The 25,473-nt window shown below is 43.5% G+C and overlaps 1 protein-coding gene across 2 annotated transcripts; it reads left to right on the top strand.

Moving 5' to 3' along the window:
- Positions 1–10,779: 10,779 nt before the first annotated feature.
- Positions 10,780–25,317, top strand: LOC135550957 (organic cation/carnitine transporter 2-like). Of its 2 annotated transcripts, none has more exons than XM_064982257.1 (10): positions 10,780–11,445; positions 20,745–20,848; positions 21,145–21,299; positions 21,419–21,590; positions 21,822–21,948; positions 22,140–22,237; positions 22,851–23,065; positions 23,311–23,493; positions 23,652–23,787; positions 23,951–25,317. In XM_064982257.1, exons 1-10 carry the CDS (start codon positions 11,053–11,055, stop codon positions 24,027–24,029), a joined length of 1,662 nt encoding a protein of 553 aa, XP_064838329.1. In that variant the 5' UTR covers positions 10,780–11,052; the 3' UTR covers positions 24,030–25,317. The 2 variants fall into 2 exon arrangements, with proteins under 2 accessions (XP_064838329.1, XP_064838330.1); XM_064982258.1 differs by having other exon boundaries at positions 23,311–23,456; positions 23,951–24,040.
- The last annotated feature ends 156 nt before the right edge of the window (positions 25,318–25,473 follow it).

Raw genomic sequence — 25,473 nt, 5'->3', positions numbered from 1 at the left:
AAAGGTGTATGTAAACTTCTGACTTCAACTGTACATGCAGTTCAAACTATTGCACACACAAAGCTCTTGTGTTATAATCTAACATAAAGCTCAAAATTGTTTCATTCGTTAAAGGAAATGTGACCTGAGACAAAGACAACAGTTTTAACTTGAAACAACATCTATTATATGGGTCTATTACAATGGTGTCTATTATAATGGTGCCAGAGGAGATGGCTGCCGCTTTACGATCCCCTAACCAATTGTGCTATTGTGTGTGTTATTTCGCGTTATTTGTAACTTCCTTTGTACATAATGTTTCTGCCACCATGTCCTATGACCGAAAAGAGCTTCTAGATATCACCACAGCATTTACTCACCCCGCACTGGAGGAATACTTTTTCTTTAACAAGTCAGATGGGAAGGATTTACTTCAGATGTCCGACAAGGCTCTCATCCCTGTCATTCACTGGAGAAATCAAATCAAAGTTTGGTCAGATGAGAGACTGAGATATCGTGGACGCGGTCCGGGTGCCTTGTAAGGATCCATCTCCTAGAGGGTAATCTAGCTTTACCATCAGTCCTATTAGCCAAGGTACAATCATTGGAAATAAAATAGACGCGCTACGAGCACGTATATCCTATCAACAGGACATTAAAAATTGTAATATCTTATGTTTCACAGAGTCGTGGCTGAACGACAAGATACATTTTAATTTTTTTATTTAACCTTTATTGAACTAGACATAAAGTTAAGAACAAATTCCTATTTACAATGACGGCCTAGGAACAGTGGGTTAACTGCCTTGGGGCAGAATGACAGATTTTTACCTTGTCAGCTCGGGGATTCGATCTAGCAACCTTTTGGTTACTGGCCCAATGCTGCTTCCAGCAGGGGCAGCACCAGAATAATCTACAGCTGGCGGGTTTTAAGCTATTTCAGTAGGATAGAACAGTGGCCTCTGGTAAGACAAGGGGTGGCGGTCTATGTATTTTTGTAAACAACAGCTGGTTCACAAAATCGAAGGAAGTCTCGAGGTTTTGCTCGCCTGAGGTACAGTATCTCATGATAAGCTGTAGACCACACCAAGAAGGTTTTCATCTATATTCTTTATAGCTGTCTATTTACCACCAACAACCGATGCTGGTATTAAGACTGCACTCAATGAGCTGTATACGGCCACAAGCAAACATTCATCCATAAGAAAACATTCATCCAGAGGCGGCGCTCCTAGTGGCCGGGGACTTTAATGCAGGGAAACTCAAATCCATTTTACCTAATTTCTACCAGCATGTTAAATGTCCAAACAGGGGGGAAAAAAACTCAAGACCACCTTTACTCGACACACAAAGACGTGTACAAAGCTCTCCCTCACCCTCCTTTTGGCAAATCTGACCATAATTATTTCCTCCTGATTCCTGCTTTCAAGCAAAAACTAAAGTAGGAAGCACCCGTGACTAGGTCAATAAGAAAGTGGTCAGATGAAGCAGATGCTAAGCTACAGGACTGTTTTGCTACCACAGACTGGAATATGTTCTGGGATTCTTCCGATGGCATTGAGGAGTACACCACATCAGTCACTGGCTTCATCAATAAGTGCATCGATGACGTCTTCCCCACAGTGACCGTATGTACCCCAACCAGAAACCATTGATTACAGGCAACATCCGCACTGAGCTAAAGGGTAGAGCTGACATTTTCAAGAGCGGAACTCTAACCTGGAAGCTTATAAGAAATCCCACTATGCCCTCCGACAAATCATCAAACATGCAAATCGTCAATATAGGACTAAGACTAAAATGGTACTACACCGGCTCCGAAGCTCGTCGGATGTGGCAGGGCTTGCAAACTATTACAGACGACAAAGGGAAGCACAGCCATGTGCTGCCCAGTGACACGAGCAAACCAGACGAGCTAAATGACTTCTATGCTCGCTTCGAGGCAAGTAACATTAAAGCATGCATGAGAGCATCAGCTGATACGGACAACTGTGTGATCACGCTCTCCGTAACCGATGTGAGTAAGACCTTTAAACCGGTCAACATTCACAAGGCCGTACTCCGAGCATGCGCTGACCAACTGGCAAGTGTATTCACTGACATTTTCAGCATGTCCCTGTCTGAGTTTGTAATACCAATATGTTTCAAGCAGACCACCATAGTCCCTGTGCCCAAGAACATTAAGGTAACCTGCCTAAATGACTACCAACCGGTAGATCTCACATCTGTGGCCATGAAGTGCTTTGAAAGGCTGGACATGGCTCACTACACCATTATCCCAGAAAACCTAGACCCACTCCCCTGTTGGGGCATACGGCCCCAACATATCCAAAGATGATGCAATCACTTTTGCACTCAACACTGCCCTTTCCAACCTGGACAAAAGGAACACCTATGTGAGAATGCGATTCACTGACTACATCTTAGCGTTCAACACCATAGTGCCCTCAAAGCTCATCACTAAGCCTAAGGACCCTGGGACTGAACCTGGACTTCCAGGATCCAGGTGGTAACGGTAGGTAACAACACATCCGCCACGCTGATCCTCAACACAAGGGCCCCTCAGGGGTGCATGCTCAGTCCCCTCCTGTACTCCCTGTTCACTCATGACTGCATGGCCAGGCATGACTCCAACACCATCATCAAGTTTGCCGATGACACAACAGTGGTAGGCCCGATCATCAACAATGATGAGACAGCCTATAGGGAGGAGGTCAGAGACCTGGTTGTGTGGTGCTAGGACAACAACCTCTCCCTCAATGTGAGCAAGACAAAGGAGATGATTGTGGACTACAGGAAAAGGTGGACCAAGCACGTCCCCATTCTCATCAACGGGGCTGTAGTGGAGCAGGTTAAGAGCTTCAAGTTCCTTGGTGTCCACATCAACAACAAACTAGAATTGTCCAAACACACTAAAACAGTGGTGAAGAGGGCCCAACAAAGCCTATTCCCCCACAGGAGACTGTAAAGATTTGGCATGGGCCCTCAGATCCTCAAAGGTTCTACAGCTGCACCATTGAGAGCATGGTTGCATCACTGCCTGGTATGGCAATTACTCGACCTCCCACCGCAAGTCACTACAGAGGGTAGTGCATATGGCCCAGTACATCACTGGGGCCAAGCTTCCTGCCATCCAGGACCTCTATACCAGGCGGTGTCAGAGGAAGGCCCTAAAAATGGTCAAAGACTCCAGCCACCCTAGTCATAGACTGTTCTCTCTGCTACTACATGGCAAGCGGTACCGGAGCACCAAGTCTAGGTCCAAAAGGCTTCTTAACAGCTTCTACCCCCAAGCAAAAAGGCTCCTGTCGAGCTAATCAAATGGCCACCTCCTCTTTTACGCTGCTGCTACTCTGTTATTATCTATACATATCCACTTTAACTCCACCTATATGTAGATATTATCTCAATTTCCTTGACTAACAGGTGCCCCCCCACATTGACTCTGTACCGGTACCCCCTGTATATAGCCTCCACATTGACTCTGTACCGGTACCCCCTGTATATAGCCTCCACATTGACTCTGTACCGGTACCCCCTGTATATAGCCTCCACATTGACTCTGTTCCAGTACCCCCTGTATATAGCCTCCACATTGACTCTGTACCGGTACCCCCTGTATATAGCCTCCACATTGACTCTGTACCGGTACCCCCTGTATATAGCCTCCACATTAACTCTGTACCAGTACCCCCTGTATATAGCCTCCACATTGACTCTGTACCGGTACCCCTGTATATAGCCTCCACATTGACTCTGTACCAGTACCCCCTGTATATAGCCTCCACATTGACTCTGTTCCAGTACCCCTGTATATAGCCTCCACATTGACTCTGTACCGGTACCCCTGTATATAGCCTCCACATTGACTCTGTACCAGTACCCCCTGTATATAGCCTCCACATTGACTCTGTACCGGTCACCCCCTGTATATAGCCTCCACATTGACTCAATGCTGTACCCCTGTATATAGCCTCCACATTGACTCAATACTGGTACCCCCTGTATATAGCCTTCACATTGACTCTGTACTGGTACCCCCTGTATATAGCCTCCACATTGACTCTGTACCCCCTGTATATAGCCTCCCCTCTGTACCATATAGCCTCCACATTGACTCTGTACCGGTACCCCCTGTATATAGCCTCCACATTGACTCTGTACCAGTACCCCCTGTATATAGCCTCCACATTGACTCTGTTCCAGTACCCCTGTATATAGCATCCACATTGACTCTGTACCGGTACCCCCTGTATATAGCCTCCACATTGACTCTGTACCGGTACCCCCTGTATATAGCCTCCACATTGACTCTGTTCCAGTACCCCTGTATATAGCCTCCACATTGACATTGACTGGTACCCCCTGTATATAGCCTCCACATTGACTCTGTACCCCCTGTATATAGCCTCACATTGACTTTGTACCGGTACCCCCTGTAAATAGCCTCCACATTGACTCTGTACCGGTACCCCTGTATATAGCCTCCACATTGACTCTGTACCCCCTGTATATAGCCTCCACATTAACTCTGTACCGGTACCCCTGTATATAGCCTCCACATTGACTCTGTACCGGTACCCCTGTATATAGCCTCCACATTGACTCAATACTGATACCCCTGTATATAGCCTTCACATTGGTACCCCCTGTATATAGCCTCCACATTGACTCTGTACCGGTACCCCCTGTATATAGCCTCCACATTGACTCTGTACCGGTATCCCCTGTATATAGCCTTCACATTGACTCTGTACCGGTACGCCCTGTATATAGCCTCCACATTGACTCTGTACCGGTATCCCCTGTATATAGCCCCACTATTGTTATTTTACTGCTGCTGTTTAATTATTTGTTACTTTTATTTAAACATTTTTACTTAATACTTCTTTTTCTTAAACCTTCTTAAAGCATTGTTGGTTACGGGCTTGTGAGTAAGCATTTCACTGTAAGGTCTACACCTGTTGTATTCGGTGCATGTGACAAATAACATTCAGTATGATTTGATCTTTAATCATACTGTTCAACAGCCATTGTTTACATTGTGGGAGGCAACCCGTTAGTTAAAACCTAAATGGACAATGCTGTTTCTAACTTCTTGACAACTGAAAAGTCCAGCCTCAATCCTTCACAAATATTAAAATCGTCACTACGACAAATAAATTATCAACACAGCGTTGGTAAATGGCTAGAAAAACAAATGAATAATAAAATATACAGGTATAAAGACTTTGTTCCTTTTCATAGGGGTCAATAATTATTATTAGTAGTAGCAGTATGATTAACATAATGATCACCTATTAGTCTACTTATAATACGAGAATTTACATCCATAAGTAGGGTGAATATTTGCAAAGTGGGACACTTTCTGAAAATGTGCTTTCTGGAACAGCTTAAAGTATTATCCCATTGTCTTAACCCACAACATGATACCGTTCTAGATATGTGAAGAACTCTATTACACCAGACAAACTAAAACATGAAGAAATCATTAACGTGTGTGTCCGTCCTCAGATCAGGAGTGCAGATCAAATCAAATCAAATCAAATGTTATTTGTCACATGGGCCGAATACAACAAGCGTGGACTTTACTGTGAAATGCTTACTTACAAGCCCTTAACCAACAGTGCAGTTCAAGAAATAGAAGAAAGTATTTACTAAATAACCTAAAGTAAAAAAATAAAATCAATAAGTAACACGGGAAAGTTACATAAAATGACATACCAATAAGAGGCTATGTGGAGGGGTATGGCACCGGAGTCAATGTGTGGGGGTACAGGTTAGTTGAGGTAATTTGTAAAGTGACTATGCATAGATAAACAGCGAGTAGCAGCAGTGTAAAAATATAGGCGGGGGCTCAATGTAAACAGTCCGGGTGGCCATTTGATTAATTGTTCAGTCTTATGGCTGGTGGGTAGAAGCTGTTAAGGAGCCTTTTGGTCCTAGACTTGACGCTCTGGTACCGCTTGCAGAGAGAACAGTTTATGACTTGGGTGACTGAAGTCTTTAACCATTTTTTGGGCCTTCCTCTGACCACCTAGTATATAGGTCCTGGATGTCAGGAAGCTTGGTCCCAGGGATGCACTGGGCCGTACGCACTACCCTCTGTAGTACCTTACAGTCAGAGACCGAGCAGTTACCATACCAGGCAGTGATAAAACCGGTCAGGATGCTCTTGATGCTGCAGATGCAGAACTTTTTGAGGACCTGGGGACACAAATCTTTCCAGTCTCCTGGGGGGGAAAAGGTGTTGTCATGCCCTCTTCACAACTGTCTTGGTGTGTTTGGACCATGCTAGTTCGTTGGTGATGTGGACACCAAGGAACGTGAAACTTTCGACCCGCTCCACTTCAGGCCCGTCAATGTTAATGGGGGCGTACCAAGCCCTCCTTTTCCTATAGTATACCATCAACTCCTTTGTCTTGCTCACATTGAGGAAAATGTTGTTGTCCTGGCAGCACACTGAGGAGGAGTAGCAAGGATCGGACCAATACGCAGCGTGGTAAGTGTCCATGATACTTTAATTATAACTGAACACGACTCAATATAAAAATAACAAAGTGAATTGAAATGAAAACCGAAACATTCCTGAGTGGTGACACAAACAACAAAACAGGAAACAATCACCCACGAAACACAGGTGGGAAAAGGCTACCTAAGTATGATTCTCAATCAGAGACAACTAACGACATCTGCCTCTGATTGAGAACCATACCAGGCCAAACTCAAAACACAACATAGAAAAACGAACATAGACAACCCACCCAACTCACTCAACAGCCTCCTACTATATATGCATAGTATTATTACTGGTGGATAGAAGACACTCTGAAGATTCTAAAACTGTTTGAATTATGTCTGTGAGTATAACATAACTCATATGGCAGACAAAAACCTGAGAAGAAATCCAAACAGGAAGTGAGAACTCAATTTAGAAAACAATGCCATTGGATGTCCATGTTAGATATGGATGAGCATGCACTTCCTAGGGCTTCCACAAGATGTCTCCGTCTTTAGATTCTGGTTGTATGATTCTACTATGAAGGAGGGGCTTATAATAGCTCTTTGGGTGGGTGGTCTGGTAGAAAGCCTCGGTCTCGTTGCGCGCGGTCACGAGAGAGTGTACTTGCGTTCCAATGCGTTTCTTCAGACAATGAAATTTTCCGGTTGGAACCTTATTGGTGATTAATGTTTAAAACATCCTAAATTTGGATTTCATACATCATTTGACTTGTTTCTACGACCTGTAACGGAACTTTTTGAGTTTTTGTCTGGAGGAATTGCTTGTGCTTTTTGAGGATTGAATGCTGGGCTGAACAAGCTAACAACAAGTGGCTAAATTATGGGCTTTTTGGAACTTTATGGAACAAATCAGTCATTTATTGTCGAACTGGGATTCCTGGAACTGCTTTCTGATGAAGATATTCAAAGCTAAGTGAATACGTTCTCAGATTATTATTTTTCCGTAATAAAAAAAACATCTGACACAGGGGTTGCATAGAGGATACATTTATCTTTAATTCTGTGAATAACACTTGATTCCAAAACATATTTTATCAATGTTTATTGTGAGTATTTCTGCAAAATCACCAGATGTTTGGAATCAAAACATTACTTCAAGTAACACGCTAATGTAAACTGAGATTTTTTTAAATATATATCTGTAGGTATTACAGACTCGGTCAGTAAAGACACTTGTCAGTTGGTCCGTGCATGCTTTTAGTACATGTCCTGGTAATCCATCTGCCCCTGCGGCTTTGTGAATGTTGACGTGTTTAACCTCTTACACCTATGGTGGCGCTATTTCATTTTTGGAAGAAAAACGTTCCCGTTTTAAACAAGATATTTTGTCACAAAAAGATGCTCGACTATGCATATAATTGCTACTGTTCGAAAGAAAACACTCTGACGTGTCCAGAAATACAAATATCTTCTCTGTGCGTGCCCTTTAACGTGAGCTTCAGGCAAAACCAAGATGACTTGGCATCCAGGAAATGACAAGGATTTTTGAGGCTCTGTCTTTCATGATCTCCTTATATGGCTGTGAACGCAAGAGGAATGAGTCTGCCCTTTCTGTCGTTTCCCCAAGGTGTCTGCAGCATTGTGACGTATTTGTAGGCAGATCATTGGAAGATTGACCATAAGAGACCACATTTACCACGTGTCCGCCCGGTGTCCTGCGCCGAAATTGGTGCGCAAAAGTCACCTGCCAGTATTTTTCCATGGGGCACAGAGAGAAGCAAGCTTCCACGAACTGCATGTCAATGAAGAGATATGTGAAAAAACACCTTGAGGATTGATTCCAAACAACGTTTGCCATGTTTCGGTCGATATTATGTAGTTAATCCGGAAAAAGTTTCACGTTGTAGGTGACTGCATTTCGGTTCGTTTCGGTAGCCAGGCGCAATGTAGAAAACGGAACGATTTCTCCTACACACAGACGCTTTCAGGAAACACTGCGCATCTGGTATGTGGCTGGGAGTCTCCTCATTGAAAACATCAGAAGCTCTTCAAAGGTAAATGATTTTATTTATTTGGTTATCTGGCTTTTGTGAAAATGTTGCGTGCTACATGCTACACAAAATGCTATGCTAGCTTAGCATACTCTTACACAAATTAGTCAATTTCTATGGTTCAAAAGCATATTTTGAAAATCTGAGATGACAGTGTTGTTAAGAAAAGGCTAAGCTTGAGAGCAAACGCATTATTTTAATTTTATTTGCGATTTTCAGAAATCGTTAACGTTGCGTTTTGCTAATGAGCCTGAGGCTTAGTCACAATCCCGGATCCGGGATGGGGAGTTTCAAGAGGTTAATGGTCTTGCTCACATCTTCTATGGAGAGCGTGATCACACAGTCATCTGGAACAGCTAGTGCTCTCATGCATGTGTCAGTGTTACTTGACTCGAGGCAAGCATAAAATTCATTTAGGTCGTCTGGTAGGCTCGCGTCACTGGGCAGCTCGCGACTGGGTCTCCCTTTCTAGTCTGTAATAGTTTGCAAGCCCTGCCACATCCGAAGAGAGTCAGAGCCGGTGTGGGAGGATTCAATCATAGTCCTGTATTGATGCTTTGCCTGTTTGATGGTTCGTCTGAGGGCATAGCGGGATTTCTTATAAGCGTCCCACTCCTTGAAAGCAGCAGTTCTAGCATTTAGCTCGTTGCGGATGTTGCCTGTAATCCATGGCTTCTGGTTGGAATATGTAAGTACCGTCACTGTGGGGACAACATCATCGGCCCACTTATTGATGAAACCGGTGACTGAGGTGGTATTCTCCTCAATGCCATTGGATGAATCCCGAAACATATTCCAGTCTGTGCTTGCAAAACAGCCCTGTAGCGTAGCAGCCGCGTCATCTGACCACTTCCGTATTGAGCTTGTCACTGGTACTACCTGCATTAGTTTTTGCTTGTAAGCTGGAATCAGAGGGATAGAAGGATATGGGAAACACCTATTCTCTGTTTGTCCTCCCCTCTATCCCCTCCCTCTCTTTTCTCCTGTCATCTGCTTGAAAACTTTTAAGACAGGGAAATAGAGAGACATGAGAGGTTAAAATCTTTGGGACAATTCTAAGGGCCAATTATTGAAATGAACACCATGCAAGAGGCTACAAAGAATGTGTGTGTGTCCTGTCCCCACGAATTGGTTTCTCTTCCAGCAGTCTGGTTGGAGTCTCTTCTTTTCTATTCGTTGGCTTCAGTGGTGTACATCCCCCTCTCCTTTCCTCTTTTTCAACTTCTCCCCCACTTTCACAAGGAAGCAATTGTGTGCCATGTAATCACACTGTATTATTGATCTACTAGTGTCACAAGTGACAATATGTTTACCATTCATTTTTACTGTGTTAGAATCGAATTAGGTTCCATAACATTTCTGTGTAATATACAATAAACTAGAGTTTTTCCAATATTGTGCTTTGCAATGTTAATGACATTGACTAGTGATCCACCAGTAGAAAACATGACAATGTTTACCATACATTTTTACGGTGTTAAAATTGAATAAGGTTCCCTAACATTTCATTTTAATATACAGTACACATTTATTTTCCAATGTTGGATCTGGCATAATATGGGAATGTTATGTTTTGCAATGTTAATGACAATGGATTATTAATCTGCTAGTGGCTATACTAGTCATTTTTACAGTGATATTTTTCTCACACAGGGGGTCGTCAAAGTTCACTAATATAAATACTTAAAATAAGGAATATTGGGATGGAGCAAGAAAATGTAGTTATTTAACACTTTTTAAAATGTGTAATGTTTCTTTAATGAAATACCCCCCCAAAAAAAATGTTTTTATCATATCAATCTCTCTTAGATCTTGCTGTGAAGTTGTGAGTGTGCATGTTTGCAAAATATTACCCCGTTAGGCTACTGCCTCACTCTACCAGTGATATCAAAGTATTTTTTAATTAAGCGTGAAAATGAATTTGGTATCATTTTGATGAAGGAACATTGAATAAGTGTGCTTCAAACTGTTTGCTTGGAATGATTAGCAGCTACCTTGCATGAGAGTGCATCTGACTCAGTTTCCAAAACAGAAAACACTCTGTACCGTAAAGTGTTGTGTATTCACGCACAAACATTCACTGCAAACCGAAGAACAGTGTCGGCTCACTTGACTGTAGTCTCACTGTGGGAAGGTCTAGGCCAGCTAGGTACAGTAATAAGACTCTGATTCGGCAATATTAAACAACCTATTTTATATCTTGGCGCAGTTTACACTTCTAAAAATGAGTCATTCTAGTTGAGGAAGTTTTTAGATTCAAGCCAGGTTGGTTTAAGTTTGGGTGTTTTGGTCCCAGTCTGATAGTGTTTGCGGGAGTACCAGTCAGTCAGTCACACAGATGTGGACAGTTAGTCAATGCTAGAGGCTGTAAATCTTTAGTGTTATGGTTTATGTAGACAAAGGTCAGAGCAGAGAATGAAAAGAGGCTGACTTATGTCATTGACTCATTATTATCCTAGAGATCAACAGTGTTGAGGGGAGGAGCTTACAAGTTTACAGGTTACAGCTGCAGCTTTACTCCGCTACAACACCCAGCCGTAAGAGGAGGCCTTGGCTCAGCATGAGAGGCTATGAGGATAACACAGCCTTCCTGGGGGAGTGGGGACCCTTTCAACAGACTGTCTTCTTTCTGCTCTGTGCCAGCACCATTCCCAACGGATTCAGCGCCTTCTCCGTCATCTTTCTAGGGGACAGCCCCCCGCACCACTGTTTTGTCCCAGACTCGGGCAACCTGAGCAAGGCATGGAGGAAGGCCATCATTCCCATAGAGGTGGTGAACGGACAGGAGAAGGAGAGCAAGTGCAGCAGATACAGGCTGGATGTGATCAGAAACCTGTCTGCTCTGGGCTACATCCCCGGCCTGGACGTCAACCTCACTGGGGTGGAGCAGGAGTACTGTGTGGATGGATGGAGCTACAGCAAAGATATATACCAGTCCACCATAGTCACTGAGGTGAGTATACAGACATTCTCTCTCTATAAGCTGCTCCTGAAAATGCCCAGGGCAGTTGGGGGCCGATTCTGACCCGAGTGATGCGTGCTTAGATGGAAGGTAAATCCCAATTTATGCACGTTTCTCTCCATGCTATTCTGACCATGAACATAAAGGTATACATTGGGATTTTGGCAATCAAGCCCTTTATCTACTTTCTCAGAGTCAGATTAACTTGTGGATTCCATTTGTATGTCTCTGTGTGCAGTTTGAAGGAAGTAACTGCCTGTACTTCCCACAGAAACCACATTTTTTTCTCACAACTCTGTCCCTGGTTGCCACTACTCTTGCTTAAAAAAAGGTTATATTTTAACAAACCTAACACAATGGTAAATCTAAGCGCAGGCCATAGGTTCAGGAGTGCGTCAGGAAAATTTGTGCTATTTTCATTATCACAATTATCGGCACACTTGCTGGCATTCGTGCAAAAGGGATGGGATTTGATGAATAAACAACTTGTGGGTGTTTTGAGGCTTGGCCCCTCACTGGCCAATCAGAACATGCTCTATGGAGAAATATGTAGTTGCTTCTGGTTGTGTATTTACAGTCTTATGTATTGCATTGGAATCAAGTACAATTCCAACATTAGTCCATTTTAGTTTGTTAAATGGCTTACAGAAACAAAATAACAAAATGTAGACCTCTCCCACCTTTGCTAAATACACTATATATACAAATGTATGTGGACGCCACTTCAAATGAGTGGATTCGGCTATTTCAGCCACACCCGTTGCTGACAAGTGTATAAAATCGAGCACACAGCCATGCAATCTCCATAGACAAACACTGGCAGTAGAATGGCCTTACTGAAGAGCTCAGTGACTTTCAACGTGGTACCGTCATAGGATGCCACCTTTCCAACAAATCAGTTCATCAAATTTCTGCTTTGTTACAGCTGCCCTGGTCAACTGTAAGTGCTGTTATTGTGAAGTGGAAACAGCTAGGAGCATCAACAGCTCAGCCACAAAGTGGTAGGCCACACAAGCTCACAGAACGGGACCGCCGAATGCTGAAGCTCGTAGTACGTAAAAATCGTCTGTCCTCACTACTGAGTTCCAAACTGCCTCTGGAAGCAAAGTCAGCACAAGAACTGTTCGTCGGGAACCTCATGAAATTGGTTTCCACGAATAGCCGCACACAAGCCTGAGATCACCATGTGCAATGCCAAGCGTCGCCAGTGGTATAAAGCTCTGGAGCCGTGGAAACGCGCTCGAATTGATGAATCAACCATCAGGCAGTCCGATGGACAAATCTGGGTTTGGCGGATGCCAGAAGAACGCTACCTGCCCCAATGCAAAGTGCCAACTAAAGGCTTGTTGGAGGAGGAATAATGGTCTGGGGCTGTTTTTCATGGTTCGGGCTAGGCCCCTTAGTTCCAGTGAAGGGAAATCTTACCGCCACAACATACAATGACATTCTAGACGAACTGTGTGTGACAACAGTTTGGGGAAGGCCCTTTCCTGTTTCAGCATGACAATGGCCCCTTGCACAAATAGAGGTCCATACAGAAAGGGTGTCGAGGATCAGTGTGGAAGTACATGACTGACCTTACACAGAGCCCTGTGTAATGTGCTCAATTTGGCTGGGCAGCCAGCTAGCTCATGGAAGAGTTTTGGTGCTTCCAAACGTCTTTGATTTAAGAATGATAGAGGCCACTGTGTTCTTTGGGACCTTCAATGCTGCAGAAAGTTTTTGGTACTAGGAAAAGTCAGCCAAAACTTAAAACCTCAATGTAAATATGGAGTCAACATACAAGTGTAAGTAAAACAAATGTAAATGCGTTGGTAATTGTGCTACTAATGCACAAAAACGTCTTGTAAAAGTAATGATGTTTTTGTTTGATTAGCTTTTGGAAATTGTAGAAATAAAACATTTTCCTTTTTCAGAAGTAGCTAGGCATGCTAACGTTAGTTTGCTAGCTATCAAACAGTAGGCGTATATTAATAATGATATAGTTAATATAAGTAGACATGTAATCATAATTGACTGTAGCGCATATAAAGCACCCACAAGCTACCGGTGGCTGAAAACACAATCATCTCGGGGTTGACGGATTTCCGGGCCAGGGCGGTCCTTTTAAAAATCATTTCGCCCTAACCCATTCGGACATCATAATACTTATTAGAAGTGTCCATTTAATTTGAGGGCTGAGGGGATAAGTGTTTGAAACACAACCAGGTCTCTGGAGTCTGATGCCCTGGCCAAATGGCAAAAACATTTTATTTTAGACACGTTCAGGCTTACACTTGGACATGCACAAATTACTAAGCTTGGTTGAATAATGATTTATAAATCCACTTAAAATGGTCATAAGACAAACTCTTTCCATCATGCAACATTGCAAGGGTTTCACAAACATTCCCACTTTTGGATGGGATGCAATGGTGAATTTATTTATTTATCCAAGGAATTAAGGCATCGTGTCTAGATCTGCAACAAGCTCGCAGAAGCTCGCTTCAGCACTCGCAACAAACTCGCATCTTCCCAGAACCCTGTTCTCTTGGTAACGTTATCCGTTACCCAAGGGTATTACTTGAGACACACCCAGCATAGCTTGCCAGCTAGCTAGCTACTTGTGTCAACACACTATAAGTAACGTTAGTTCCTTTTCAATGTAGCTAACTAATTAGTGTTAGCAAACACTATTATTGCTAGCTGGATAATCCAACAACTAGCTAGGTAACATTAGCTAAGGCCTAGCTAAGCTATATGCCTGAACAAAAGAAATCATGATGATGATGATGATAACTTTGAAGAGTGTTTATGTTAAAGAGTCATATTATTATACTTCTCTACCACATATTCCCACAAGTCTCAGACTCCAGGATGGGAAAATGCTTACAAGAAAGAAACGGACAAAGAAAGTTGGCGATTTCCAATGTTACTTGTAATGTTAAACATGGACGATAAAGACAATCCCATTTTTCTAAATTAGCAATCTAGGCTACTCACCATACAATCCATTAAACCATACTGTCCATTAATCCATTAATCAAGTCCATTCTGCTTGTTTATGTTTTATCTGTCGGCCCCATTGCCTAGTCAACGCCATTTTACCTGCTGCTGTTGTGCTAGCTGATTAGCTGTTGTCTCACCTACTGTTTTAGCTAGCTTTCCCAATTCAACACCTGTGATTACTGTATGCCTCGCTGTATGTCTCTCTCAAATGTCAATATGCCTTGTATACTGTTGTTCAGGTTAGTTATCATTGTTTTAGTTCACAATGGAGCCCCTAGTTCCACTCTTCATACCCCTGATACCTCCTTTGTCCCACCTCCCACACATGCGGTGACCTCACCCATTACAACCAGCATGTCCAGAGATACAACCTCTCTCATCATCACCCAGTGCCTGGGCTTACCTCCGCTGTACCCGCACCCCACCATACCCCTGTCTGCGCATTATGCCCTGAATATATTCTACCATGCCCAGAAACCTGCTCCTCTTATTCTCTGTCCCCAATGCTCTAGGCGACCAGTTTTGATTGCCTTTAGCCGCACCCTCATACTACTCCTTCTCTGTGCCGCGGGTGATGTGGAGGTAAACCCAGGCCCTGCATGTCCCCAGGCACCCTCATTTGTTGACTTCTGTGATCGAAAAAGCCTTGGTTTCATGCATGTCAACATCAGAAGCCTCCTCCCTAAGTTTGTTTTACTCACTGCTTTAGCACACTCTGCTAACCCTGATGTCCTTGCCGTGTCTGAATCCTGGCTCAGGAAGGCCACCAAAAATTCTGAGATGTCCATACCCAACTATAACGTCTTCCGTCAAGATAGAACTGCCAAAGGGGGAGGAGTTGCAGTCTACTGCAGAGATAGCCTGCAAAGTAATGTCATACTTTCCAGGTCCATACCCAAACAGTTCGAACTACTAATTTTGAAAATTACTCTCCCCAGAAATAAGTCTCTCACTGTTGCCGCCTGCTACCGACCCCCCTCAGCTCCCAGCTGTGCCCTGGACCCCATTTGTGAATTGATCGCCCCCCATCTAGCTTCAGAGTTTGTTCTGTTAGGTGACCTAAACTGGGATATGCTTAACACCCCGGCAGTCCTACAATCTAAGCTAGATGCCCTCAATCTCACACAAATCATCAAGGAACCCACCAGGTACAACCCTAACTCTGTAAACAAGGGCACCCTCATAGACGTCATCCTGACCAACTGGCCCTCCAAATACACCTCCGCTGTCTTCAACCAGGATCTCAGCGATCACTGCCTCATTGCCTGTATCCGCTACAGAGCCACAGTCAAACGACCACCCCTCATCACTGTCAAACGCTCCCTAAAACACTTCTGTGAGCAGGCCTTTCTAATCGACCTGGCCCGGGTATCCTGGAAGGACATTGACCTCATCCCGTCAGTTGAGGATGCCTGGTCATTCTATAAAAGTAACTTCCTCACCATTTTAGATAAGCATGCTCCGTTCAAAAAATGCAGAACTAAGAACAGATACAGCCCTTGGTTCACTCCAGACCTGACTGCCCTCGACCAGCACAAAAACATCCTGTGGCGGACTGCAATAGCATCGAATAGTCCCCGCGATATGCAACTGTTCAGGGAAGTCAGGAACCAATACACGCAGTCAGTCAGGAAAGTTAAGGCCAGCTTCTTCAGGCAGAAGTTTGCATCCTGTAGCTCCAACTCCAAAAAGTTCTGGGACACTGTGAAGTCCATGGAGAACAAGAGCACCTCATCCCAGCTGCCCACTGCACTGAGGCTAGGTAACACGGTCACCACCGATAAATCCATGATTATCGAAATCTTCAACAAGCATTTCTCAACTGCTGGCCATGCCTTCCGCCTGGCTACTCCAACCTCGGCCAATCAGCCCCCCCCCCCCCAATCAGCCCCCCACCCCCCCAGCAGCTCCTCGCCCAAGCCTCTCCAGGTTCTCCTTTACCCAAATCCAGATAGCAGATGTTCTGAAAGAACTGCAAAACCTGGACCCGTACAAATCAGCTGGGCTTGACAATCTGGACCCTCTATTTCTGAAACTATCCGCCGCCATTGTCGCAACCCCTATTACCAGCCTGTTCAACCTCTCTTTCATATCGTCTGAGATCCCCAAGGATTGGAAAGCTGCCGCAGTCATCCCCCTCTTCAAAGGGGAGAGTCCCTGGACCCAAACTGTTACAGACCTATATCCATCCTGCCCTGCCTATCTAAGGTCTTCGAAAGCCAAGTCAACAAACAGGTCACTGACCATTTCGAATCCCACCGTACCTTCTCCGCTGTGCAATCTGGTTTCCGAGCCGGACACGGGTGCACCTCAGCCACACTCAAGGTACTAAACGATATCATAACCGCCATCGATAAAAGACAGTACTGTGCAGCCGTCTTCATCGACCTTGCCAAGGCTTTCGACTCTGTCAATCACCATATTCTTATCGGCAGACTCAGTAGCCTCGGTTTTGGATGACTGTCGTTTTTTTTTTGCCTGGTTCACCAATTACTTTGCAGACAGAGTTCAGTGTGTCAAATCTGAGGGCATGCTGTCCGGTCCTCTGGCAGTCTCTATGGGGTTGCCACAGGGTTCAATTCTCGGGCCGACTCTTTTCTCTGTATATGTCAATGATGTTGCTCTTGCTGCGGGCGATTCCCTGATCCACCTCTACGCAGACGACATCATTCTATATACTTCCGGCCCGTCCTTGGACACTGTGCTATCTAACCTCCAATTGAGCTTCAATGCCATACAACACTCCTTCCGTGGCCTCCAACTGCTCTTAAACGCTAGTAAAACCAAATGCATGCTTTTCAACCGATCGCTGCCTGCACCCGCATGCCCGACTAGCATCACCACCCTGGATGGTTCCGACCTTGAATATGTGGACATCTATAAGTACCTAGATGTCTGGCTAGACTGTAAACTCTCCTTCCAGACTCATATCAAACATCTCCAATCGAAAATCAAGAGTCGGCTTTCTATTCCGCAACAAAGCCTCCTTCACTCACGCCGCCAAACTTACCCTAGTAAAACTGACTATCCTACCGATCCTCGACTTCGGCGATGTCATCTACAAAATTGCTTCCAACACTCTACTCAGCAAACTGGATGCAGTTTATCACAGTGCCATCCGTTTTGTCACTAAAGCACCTTATACCACCCACCACTGCGACTTGTATGCTCTAGTCGGCTGGCCCTCGCTACATATTCGTCGCCAGACCCACTGGCTCCAGGTCATCTACAAGTCCATGCTAGGTAAAGCTCCGCCTTATCTCAGTTCACTGGTCACGATGGCAACACCCATCCGTAGCACGCGCTCCAGCAGGTGTATCTCACTGATCATCCCTAAAGCCAACACCTCATTTGGCCGCCTTTCGTTCCAATACTCTGCTGCCTGTGACTGGAACGAATTGCAAAAATTCCTGAAGTTGGAGACTTTTATCTCCCTCACCAACTTCAAACATCTGCTATCTGAGCAGCTAACCGATTGCTGCAGCTGTACATAGTCTATTGGTAAATAGCCCACCCATTTTTACCTACCTCATCCCCATACTGTTTTTATTTATTTACTTTTCTGCTCTTTTGCACACCAATATCTCTACCTGTACATGACCATCTGATCGTTTATCACCCCAGTGTTAATCTGCAAAATTGTAATTATTTGCCTACCTCCTCATGCCTTTTGCACACAATTTATATAGACTCCCCTTTTTTTCTACTGTGATATTGACTTGTTAATTGTTTACTCCCTGTGTAACTCTGTGTTGTCTGTTCACACTACTATGCTTTATCTCGGCCAGGTCGCAGTTGCAAATGAGAACTTGTTCTCAACTAGCCTACCTGGTTAAATAAAGGTGAAATAAAAATAAAAATAAATAAAAATAGGCTACAGATTTGAGTAATCCCTTAGAATAGTTATTTTTATGTTTTTGAGTATCCCGAAAGCTTTTTAACAATACAAATCCTTATTATTTTGTAAGAAATGTATTTTACATGTTGCAATAAAGTTGACAAAAAAGTAGAAGCTCAATTAAAATGGCGCCGAAGAGGATGGCTGACGTTTTCGTGCCTGTAACCAATTGTGCAAAGCTCTCCCCCGCCCTCCATTTGGAAAATCTGACCATAATTCTTTCCTCCTGATTCCTGCTTACAAGCAAAAACTAAAGCAGGAAGCACCAGCTACTCGCTCAATACGGTAGTGGTCAGAAGGCGTGGATGCTACGCTACAGGACAGTTTTGCTAGCACAGACTGGAATATGTTCCGGGATTCATCCAATGGCATTGAGGAGTATACCACCTCAGTCATCGGCTTCATGAATAAGTATATCGACGACGTCGTCCCCACAGTGACCGTACGTACATATCCCAACCAGAAGCCTTGGATTACAGGCACCATCTGCATCGAGCTAAAGGCTAGAGCAACCGCTTTCAAGGAGCCGGACATTAATCCGGACGCCTATAAGAAATCCTTAGACGAACCATCAAACAAGCAAATCATCAATACAGGATTAAGGTTTAATTCTACTGCATCGGCTCTGACACTCGGATGTGGCACGACTTGAAAACGATTACGGACTACAAAGGGAAACCCAGACGCGAGCTGCCTGGTGACGAGAGCTTAACAGACGAGATTAATGCCTTTTATGCTCGCTTCGAGGCAAGCAACACTGAAGCATGCACGAGAGCACCAGCTGTTCTGGATGACTGTGTGGTAGCCGATGTGAGCAAGACCTTTAAACAGGTCAACATTCACAAAGTCGCGGGGCCAGATGGATTACCAGGACGTGTACTCAAAGCATGCTCGGACCAACTGACAAGTGTCTTCACTGACATTTTCAAGTTCACCTTCACCTTTTCACTTCACCTTTTAGTCACTTTAGTTGATTTGGTAACATTTTCTTAACTCTTCTTGAACTGCACTGTTGGTTAAGAGTTTGAAAGTAACAATTTCACGGTAAGGTCTACTCTTGTTGTATTCGGCGCATGTGACAAATAAAGTTTGATTTGAACAATTTGTTTGTAGATATTTACACTTGGTAACGAGTAATAAGTAATTATATAGAAATTGATATAGGTTCTTTGTAACAACTAGCGACAAACTTGTATTTATGCAGATATTACAGATATGTACTCTGTGGTGTATTAGTGTGTATATTTTCTCACTTGGATATTCCTTTCAGAAGTTGACGATTTAGATTGTCAGAATGGGTAACATACTTTGTCGGTACACAACAATTACAAGTAAGTACACTTCAAGATACAATTCATTTTAACTAGCAAAATCCTGTGTAACACCTAGTAATTACATTGTACCATTGCAGGTATTACATGTACTCAGTGGTGTACTAGTGTGTTTATTCTCCCACTTGGATGGCGCTTCCTGAATCCTTCAAATAAGGGCCAGGTTGTCAGGGTGGGTAATGTACTATATAAGTACACATTAATTACAAGTAAGTATCCCTCAAGATACACTTCATTTTAACAAGCTAAATACTGTGTAACATGTAGTAATTACATTGTACATATGCAGATATTACATGTATTCTGTGTTGTACTTGAGGGTTTATCCTCTCACTTGGATGGTAACGAGGTTCAGGTTGTCATAATGGGTAATGTACACATTAATTAGAAATGATTATTTAAATTATAATCTGGGATGACAGCGGTATGGTAGACCCCAGTCAGTGAGATTGACCTACTGTATATCTGATCTGTTTTTGTAAATTCAACCAAGCTAACCCAGATAGTTCACTTTTTGGGGGCAAGTGCTAGCAACAACATTGAGTAGAGATTTTGACTGTAATAAGGACCCATTAAAATGAAGTGTTACCGAAAGGGGTGAATTCCTAAGTGGGAATTGTCCCCTACGATTCTATTGGGATGTATCAAAGCTCTGCTCTGCTTATGCTTTAAAAAATCAGCATGATCTCAGGTAAATGACTGACTGTACTACTCAAGTATCTCATTCTACTCACAGAATGATTGTCTATGTTCAAAACCATGTGACCATAACATCAGTGTGAGGTGTGAAGAGGTTCCTCAACAGACCAAAGTCAGTTAGGTCATCACATGACAAAGAGAAATGCAAGCCTGAGTAACAACACCTAGACAGACAACAAAAATAAAGTTGGATTGCCCCCCCCCTCACTTCATAGAAGCCTTTAGTAGAACCAGCATTTCTCAACTTGATTTGTCTGATAAGAATTTTCTGTTGTATGTTGATGCACTGAAGTTTGCACCATCGACTGTTCGCCCAATATGTATAACAATCAATCATTTTTTCGCACTATTCCCTGAATGCTGTTGTGTTTCAGTTTGACTTGGTGTGCAATGACAAATGGAAGCAGCCATTCACTTCCTCTGTGTACTTCCTTGGGGTGCTGTGTGGCTCCTTCTTCTCTGGACAGCTCTCTGACCGGTACTCCACCTCATGATGATCACTAAACAGTAAGGACGCATCCCAAATGGAACACTTTTACCTTTATAGTGCACTATAGTTCATAGTGCACTAGTTCACAGTGCACTAGTTCATAGTGCACTATAAAGGAATAAAGTGGGATGGGGTGCAGCCTAATCTTTGTTGATCTGTATGGATGGACTGACTAGACCTATTTGCAGCTTCATAAAATCCACAATAACATCTTTGGAATACTAACTCTTTGACTGAAGAAAGTCCCCTCTCTTCTGATCTCTAAGTCCCTTGTGTGTTTATAGGTTTGGGCGAAAGCCTGTCCTTTTTGTGACCATGGCAGTCCAGACACTCTTTACCTTTGTTCAAGTCTTTTCTCAGTCCTGGGAAATGTTCTCAGTCCTCTTCTTCATTGTGGGACTGGGGCAAATATCCAACTATGTGGCAGCGTTCGTATTGGGTGAGTCATGCAAATCACAGGTTTAAGTGATGCCATTCATACAATCTTGGGTGAAATATAGTAAAACTGTAAATAAGCCTCAAGTCTGGATTTCTTTGTTTATTTATTGCTTTATTCAGGCACAGAAATCTTGACGGCCACCGTACGTGTCCTATACGTTACACTGGGGGTGTGTCTGTTTTTTGCCTTCGGCTACATGATGCTGCCTCTCCTGGCATTCTTCATCCGGGACTGGAGGTCGCTCCTTCTGGTTATGTCTGTGCCTGGCCTGGTATACATCCCCCTCTGGTGGTAGGTCATGGGTAACACCTTAGACATCAACCAAAGGTCACAGGCAACAGTCTTCATTCATAAACGGTCACAAAATGCAGACATCTTTACATGAGAAATAAACTGTACATGAGAAAATACTTCTGAAATAGGCTATACTATGACCTTTCCTCATTCTTGGCTTATTTTAATCATGTTTATGAAACCAAGTGTATTGTTTTGAACATTTACTTTAAATTCATTGTGCAACAGGTTCATCCCAGAGTCTCCCAGATGGCTGCTCTCTCAGGGAAGAGTGGAGGAGGCTGAGGCCATACTGAGAGACGCTGCCAGGAGGAACAGAGTCACAGCACCAGAGGTCATCTTTGAGGAGTCAGAGGTACCTCCTTATTAAAATACTAAGCAGGTGCACCTGACTGACATCATAATCTCTATGAGATGGAATAAATGATTCATTTTGTGGCATTTTTTTAATCCTTCACATTTGGAAAGGTATGCAGTCTGTCTGAGTTAACATAGAATTAATCTCGGTAACGCAGATGAATGTGTGCTACTAACACTGATTTACAGGGTGAAGAGAAACCTAAACCAGAGGAACATCACAGTCCTCTGGACCTCCTGAAGACTAGCAACATTCGTAAAATCACCCTCATATTGGCTCTAGTGTGGTGAGCATCCATTAAAACTCACACGATCACACTGGGACACTCCCGAAGTCTACTCTTTTGAAACCTATCTCGTGATCATGGCATGCCATTCAGACATATGTAAAGCATTATTTACAGGGAAGTTATACCTGCAGCGAAAGTTAGGATCCACTTCTAACTGACTGGCCTATTGCCATGATCTTCAGTCTGTGAATATCTTTGACCACAGCCAAAGTAGCCATGGTTACCATAGCATGATGTAACAGTAGAAGCTGTTCTTGGTTTCTCGGAGTCATAGACTGAATTGTACACCAACTTACAATAATACATGATAGTAACATGATTGTAACATTATGTATTTACTTTACCCAACCAGCTCATCCCAGGACAGATGTTTGACAACAGGGGGTTTGCATGTGGAAGTGCATATGTTGAGAGACACTTAACTACACAGGTCAATGTTTGACGAGGTTAACAGATAGTAACAATGTTAATGTGTTTCAACAGTTCGAAAGATCAGGTTGAAGGGGCAACTAAGAAACAAAAGAATGTTATCCAAAAAGTTATGCAAAACCTGGTTAACGAAGCATCCTTGACCATACCACTTCACTCTGCCTCTCAATGTGCCATCCAGGTTCACCCTGAGTATGGGCTACTTCGCCATATCCCTGAACACATCCCGTCTCCATGGAGACCCCTACGTGAACTGTTTCATCTCTGCTGCCATCGAGGTGCCTGCTTATGTCATCAGCTGGCTCTTCTTGCGCTACCTACCCAGGAGGATATCTGCCTCCGCTAGCATGCTGCTAGGAGGGGGAGCTCTCTACTTCATCCAGCTGGTACCACCAAGTAAGACTGTGTACCAAATGGCACCCTATTTCCCCATAGGGCTCTGGTCAAAAGGAGTGCCCTATAAAGGGAATAGGGTGTCATTTGGGATGCATGCAGAAACTAGCCTGACTCTCAGTTCTTGGTCCCACAATACAGTGTCATAACCATGAAAAAGATCACCAATAGTGCACAAATAACAAAAAGGCACACAAAAAAAGATTTAGGCTTTGATGAACAATACCATATGTATCTCTTTGGCCCAGGTCTACCTAGCCTATCCATAGCCCTGGAGATGTTGGGTAAATTTGGCATGGCCATTGGTACTGCACTGATGTATGCCTACACTGGAGAGCTGTATCCCACAGTGATCAGGAACACTGCGCTAGGCTCCTGTGCCATGATCTCTCGGGTAGGCAGTATCATCGCTCCCTACATCATGGCCTTGAGTGAGTGTTTATTGTCAATGCAACAATTGACCACACGGTGGTGCTTAAAAGAGCCACATATATATTCTGCTTTTCTGGGTAACTATTATGTCAAGTCCCTTGCAATGTTTGAAATAGATTAATAATTGTGTTCTCTTTCTCTTTCTTTCTCTCTGAAGGTACCTATTATAAGTATTTGCCATACATTTTACTGGGGAGTCTTCTTGTGCTGTCAGCTATGGCCATTCCTCTTTTACCAGAGAGCTTTGGCCATCCTCTACCAGAGACCATTAAGCAGATGCACAAACGAAAGTGGTGAGCAATACGCATCACCTCATACTGTAGTTTAGCTTATTGGTCTTTCAGCATTATTACAGGTTATTTATGAAACAGTTGTAATTAAAAACACTGAATGACTCAGCTGATGTTGATTATGAGTGAAAACAATCCTTTAATAGTGTGCTAATCTTTCCTACAGGCTAACGTGCCCATCTCTGAAGAGGATGAGAGACCATCTGAAAAGCCCAATGATGAAGCCAAATGACACTAGATTGTAATTACTTTATAACTGCTTTGAAAATACACTAAAAGTATGTGGACACCGTTTCAAATGAGTGGATATGGCTATTTCAGCCACACCGGTTTCTGACACGTGTATACAACTGAGCACACATCCATGCACTCTTCATAGACAAACATTGGCAGTAGAATGGCCCTTACTGAAGTGCTCAATTACTTTCAACGTGGCACCGTCATAGGATAACACCTTTCCAACAAGTCAGTTCATCAAATTTCTGCCCTGCTAGAGCTGCCCTGTTCAACTGTAAGTGCTGTTATTGTGGAGTGGAAATGTCTAGGAGTAACAACGGCACAGCCGCGAAGTGGTAAGCCACACAATAACTGTTTGTCGGGAGCTTAATGAAATGGGTTTCCATGGCCAAGCAGCTGCACACAAGCCTGAGATCACCATGTTTAATGCCAAGCGTCGCTGGAGTGGTGTAAAGGTCGCCGCCAGTGGACTCTGGCGCAGTGGAAATGCTTTCTCTGGAGTGATGAATCACGCTTCACCATCTGGCAGTCCGACAGACGAATCTGGGTTTGGCGGATGCCAGGAGAATGCTACCTAACCCAATGCATAGTGCCAACTGTAAAGTTTGGTGGAGGAGGAATAATGGTCTGGGGCTGTTTTTCATGGTTTGCGCTAGGCCCCTTAGTTCCAGTGAAGGGAAATATTAACGCTACAGCATAAAATAATATTCTAGACAATTCTGTGCTTCCCAACTTTGTGTCAAGTTTGGGGAAGGCCCTGTCCTGTTTCAGCATGACAATGTCCCTGTGCACCACGTGAGGTCCATACAGAAATGGTTTGTTGAGATTGGTGTTGACTGGCCTGCACAGAGCCCTAACGTCAACCCCATCGAACACCTTTGAGATTAATCGGACTGCCGACTGCGACCATGGCCTAATCGCCCAACATCAGCGCCCGACCTAATTAATGCTCTTGTGGCTGAATAGAAGCCCTGCAGCAATGTTCCAACATCTAATGGAAAGCCTCCCCAGAAGAGTGGAGGCTGTTATGCCAGCAAAGGGGGACCAACTACCTATTAATGCCCATGATTTTGGAATGAGATGTTCAATGAGCAAGTGTCCACATACTTTTGGCCATACAGTGTATTTTTATTTGGTGTTTTGTCCAGTGTATATATACATAATTTTTCTTACATTTTTTATTTTCATTGCATTGATCATGCCATATATTGTATAAGACAAGTGTTTATTGTTGGCTTTCATATGAATGTCTTCATAGCGTGTTAATAAAAAAAATGTGACACTTTGCTTAACCTAGATGAAGGAAAAAGAGTAATTTTAAGTTAAATGAAAGACATCTTTCGAGGAGAGGCTTTGATACCAAGAGCCTACCAATGCAATTTTGAATTTGTTATTTGGTTATCAAAAAGCCAAGAAAACACTCCTGGCCTCCTGAGTGGTGGTCTAAGACAC

This window comes from Oncorhynchus masou, chromosome 12 (assembly GCF_036934945.1).
Source record: "Oncorhynchus masou masou isolate Uvic2021 chromosome 12, UVic_Omas_1.1, whole genome shotgun sequence".
Taxonomy (NCBI): Eukaryota; Metazoa; Chordata; class Actinopteri; order Salmoniformes; family Salmonidae; genus Oncorhynchus; species Oncorhynchus masou.
This window is presented reverse-complemented; position numbering and strand designations above follow the sequence as displayed.

Excerpts from the sequence above, each read along its gene's own strand:
- LOC135550957 (XM_064982257.1), top strand. The coding sequence starts at position 11,053 with ATGAGAGGCTATGAGGATAACACAGCCTTCCTGGGGGAGTGGGGACCC. Across the intron at positions 11,446-20,744 it reads AGTCCACCATAGTCACTGAG|TTTGACTTGGTGTGCAATGA; the intron begins GTGAGTATACAG and ends GTTGTGTTTCAG. Across the intron at positions 22,238-22,850 it reads CTCATATTGGCTCTAGTGTG|GTTCACCCTGAGTATGGGCT; the intron begins GTGAGCATCCAT and ends TGTGCCATCCAG.